Genomic DNA, 4032 nt, shown 5'->3' on the forward strand with positions numbered 1-4032 from the left:
TCATGCACTATAATCAAAAAGAATTTGTCTGTTACGATCTATTTCTATGATATTGTCAAATTCAGCATACACCACAACGTTGATGGTATTGGCTAGGGCTGTTCCGAAATGCACTTCCAAAGACAAGTTTCCCTTTTTTATAAGATGAAATGTGCCCACTTCTGAAAGGTCAGGTGTCAGATCAAATCCAAACAGGGTAAAACCAGTGCCATATTCATCCTTTGAGATGTTATTACCCTCGTCACGAAACGTTTTGCCGGTAGTGTTAAACAGACCCATGTAGCTTCTTACGTAATGTTTCTGAGTGAAATTTGGCTGCAAAGGCTTGGTGGGGACTTGTTTGCCATCCACGTTCAGGACAACAAAATTAATATCAAAATCTTTAAAATGAAAAGGATTCTTGGTGATGAGTCCACTATAGGCATCACTGTCCACACATCCGATGACCAATCTCTTAGGCATTTGTCCTAGAAACAGATTATCCTTTACAAAATTGTGATTTCCTCTTGGAACAGAAAATACTTTCATTGCAATTCTTCTGATTGGGTATTTGGCAGGTGATATTTCCAGGGCTTTTGCATGGGCCAGTCTCACCGATGGACTCAGTCTAACTTTTCTCACGTTTAGATAGATGTCCTTGATGACAACTTTGAATTCTTTGTCTTCTCCCATCAAACAGATATCTTTCCTGGGCAAATAGGTCAGAATGGAGTCTTCCCATCATTTCCACAGATCTACTGGTTGCTGTTGACAATTTCCTCTTGATGTAGCCATGATTATCGTTTCCTGCAGTGTCCATTTGCGCAACTGTATCCTTATACCACATTCCACTGGTCAACTGAGATTCTTTGGCTGCAGGACCATAGCTGAGTAGCGTTTCCAGGTAAGCTCTGAATGGATACATATTGTTGGGTGACGAGACTAGTTTTTCATTGAGACAGACGCTGACATCCCCGAAGAGTGAATGTAACCAAAGATTAACAGGTGCAACGTTCTCATCGGTAAGGTTGGTGCTATCATTATTGAGGATCTGTGCTTTCACGTAGAGGGAAGTATTTGCTAGATCCAAGTAATCATCTCCAGCTCCTGATACGTCAAAGACATAAGGGCCACCATCATTGACAGATGTGACCGTTCCAATTTGATGCCAGTATCCATCTTCTACACTGGTTTGAGTGGGTGGTGTATCGAATAAATCTAATTCTGACTGGACACATTCACAGGAGTTCTGATGAACTAAAGACATCTTTCAACGCCACTCTGTATAAACTACACACACACATATATATATGCCTTTTTTTTTGGGGGGGGGGGGGGGGGGGGGGGGGGGGGGGGGGGGGAATCATGCATCAAAGATATCTTTTGCTCTATGCTGATTGGATGATTGTTTTCTTTTCCTTTTTCTCCTTCCAGGTGGCCTTAGGTCTTGCAAAGCTTTACGCTTAAGCTGATCTCTAGCTTCGATGGCACGTTTTCTTGCAGCATTTTTGATGTTTTCCCCCTTTAGCAAATCACTAGTCAATTTCATGCCAGAATCAATTGCTTGTTTTCCTACAAGTCTCACTCCTTTCTTCACAATTGGAGCGATGCTCTTCATTCCAGAATGAAGTAAAGGCTTAATGGTTTTGAATAAACCTCTAAACAGACCTCCTATACCATGACCTCTCTGCATTCTCGTTCCTCTGAAGACATTTCCACTACCACCTCCCCCAGCTTGATTCAAGTAATACCTATCAAATAGGTTTCTATTACATTGGTGAGCAGCTTTCATATCGATTGCTTTTCTTCAGTTTGAGCCTAATAATACTTTCTTATATAGACCATTTAGTTCTGATAAATTGAACCTAAAGAATGCCTCTTAAAATGTAAGGTGACGACAACTTTTCCTCTCTCAAATGGAATGGGTTTGCCTGTATCGTCTCTCAACTTTATTTCTATTTCTTGAAATTGACGTTGTTGTAACGGTACATAATGAATTGGTTGGAATTCTTTACTGATGACATGTCCTGGCATATCCTCAATTGGAACTATTCTGACAAGTGGAACCCTGGAATCACCCACCATCTGTGGTTCAACCAAAGGACAGTAGACATAAATGGAATAGAAACCTTGACGAACGTCAGCCATGTTCCTGCCAGTGTGTTTTCCTTCAGAAAACCGTGAATACTCAAATCCTAATAATTTTGTCAGCATAGGACTGAGATTTAAACGTAAGCCAGTAGATATAGTCAAAGTTACCCTCTGATCAATTTCATCGGTAGAAATCTTGAACATATCTCCATGTGATACCATTGTTTTGGCCTCCCATATGTATTCTAAAACATTGAGCACATTGGGATAATAACCTGGTTTAACGTTAAGTTTTAATGCAGCTCCGGGATCAAATTCAACATTAGCAACATTGTCACTGCCACCAACGATCATCTCCAACCACAATTCACCTTCACGTACGTTGAACCAAGAGTGAGGATATTGAATTTCAGCTAGACCCATCTCCCAAGAACCTTTGAGATCTATAGGTTGGGGCAAACGTGTCTTGTAAGTTGTTAATGTATTGTCTTGAAAGTACTCCATTGAACTATTACTAGGAAGGGTTATGTAAAACATCTTTCTTTTTCAGAGTAGGACTAGGTATTAGATAGCCAATACCACTGCTCAACAAAGAAACCCACAGAGACTCTAGTGGATGACCTATGCTCAGATGATAGATGCTACAGCAGATGATGATATAGATGATGCACACTTGACAAAAGAAACCAATTTCTTCTCTTGGCAGTTTGGTACCAAACAACAACCACTTAGAGGTTACACTGGTATTGTCAGTCATTTTATTATGATTTGACTGGAGTGTTTCGATGACTTTTATACTTTTTCCGGGCTCTAATCTGTAGGCTTAAATTTTTTCCATTTCTTTAGCATGTCTGAAACCGGTTTTCTAGGTAACGTTGATCGTGAAGAGGGTGTAGAAAAAGTGTTGTAGCCACTCTCATCACTGTATTCCTTCCAATCCATTTGTGTTGGAGATAGGAGGGTGTTCTCAGATGTAGTCAAAGGGGTAGCTCCAGATGGTATCGGTGTATGAAAATCTTGATATGTAGCCAAAGGGGTAACATGAGATGGTGTATGAGTAGATTGAGATGTAGCCAATGGGGTCACTGGAGATGGCATCATAGATGTAAGAGTGGCTGGAGGTCTAGCCAAAGACATTTCTCCAGATGGTATAGTCTCTCTTATCGTTGGTAAAGGAGTAGAGGCAACAGTTTGCATTTTATCCAAGTATTCTTTATTACTTATCCAGCTCTGAGGGACATTCAGATCCCTTAAAGCTGTTAGAAAGGTATTCATCCCCTGAGGATTGACGTGTTTCAGAGACCTTTGACGTGTAGCGTTGCCCACTAAATCCACTAGATTAGAACCTGAAATCACCGGGGCACCTTTATATCCAAATTCTCCTTTGTCGTTCCACTGAACTACCTGTTTTAATCTATCCATCAACATTTCTGTCTTAGATTGAGCAGTTTTTGGTACACTCTGCAAAACAAGTTTACGTGTGAGGTCTTCTTTGGGAAAATTTTCGATGGTAGTGACTACCTTGGGTGTTAAACCATCCTGTTTGTATTGTTGATGTCTAGAAAGGTATTTTCTTAAATCCTGATCATACAAAGTCATTTTTTCGTCAAGTGGAAGATCTTCACGTTGCAAAGTACTTGCCATTTCCCCCTCAATTTGGTGAAGGGATTTCACGAAAGAGTCTACAGGAGGCTTAGGTCTGAAGTTGGTGACGGGACCTTGTACGTCCAGTATCTTTTTTTTCATCTTTTAAATAGACCGGACAGGACTTGTGTTGCCAAGGGTAGTAAGATGGATGTGATGGCAGGTAAAAATCCTCCTTGTTGAATGATACGTTTTTTAGTTTTGAACGGAGATTTCAATAATTGTCTACACTTTTGTTTGTGACGGGACAATCGTTTCTTTTGCTTTGGTGTCAAAGGCAAACGACCCTGTAGAATGTTTTGTATGCATTCACATAAA

The 4032-nt window shown here is 40.4% G+C and overlaps 1 protein-coding gene across 1 annotated transcript; it reads right to left on the reverse strand.

Annotated features, from left to right (window-relative positions):
* Positions 1 to 462, reverse strand: LOC117340439 (uncharacterized protein F54H12.2-like). Its single transcript, XM_033902202.1, has one exon. It carries the CDS (start codon positions 460 to 462, stop codon positions 1 to 3), a length of 462 nt encoding a protein of 153 aa, XP_033758093.1.
* Between the last annotated feature and the right edge of the window lie 3570 nt (positions 463 to 4032).

The sequence above is a fragment of the Pecten maximus genome, chromosome 2 (genome assembly GCF_902652985.1).
Source record: "Pecten maximus chromosome 2, xPecMax1.1, whole genome shotgun sequence".
Lineage (NCBI taxonomy): Eukaryota > Metazoa > Mollusca > Bivalvia > Pectinida > Pectinidae > Pecten > Pecten maximus.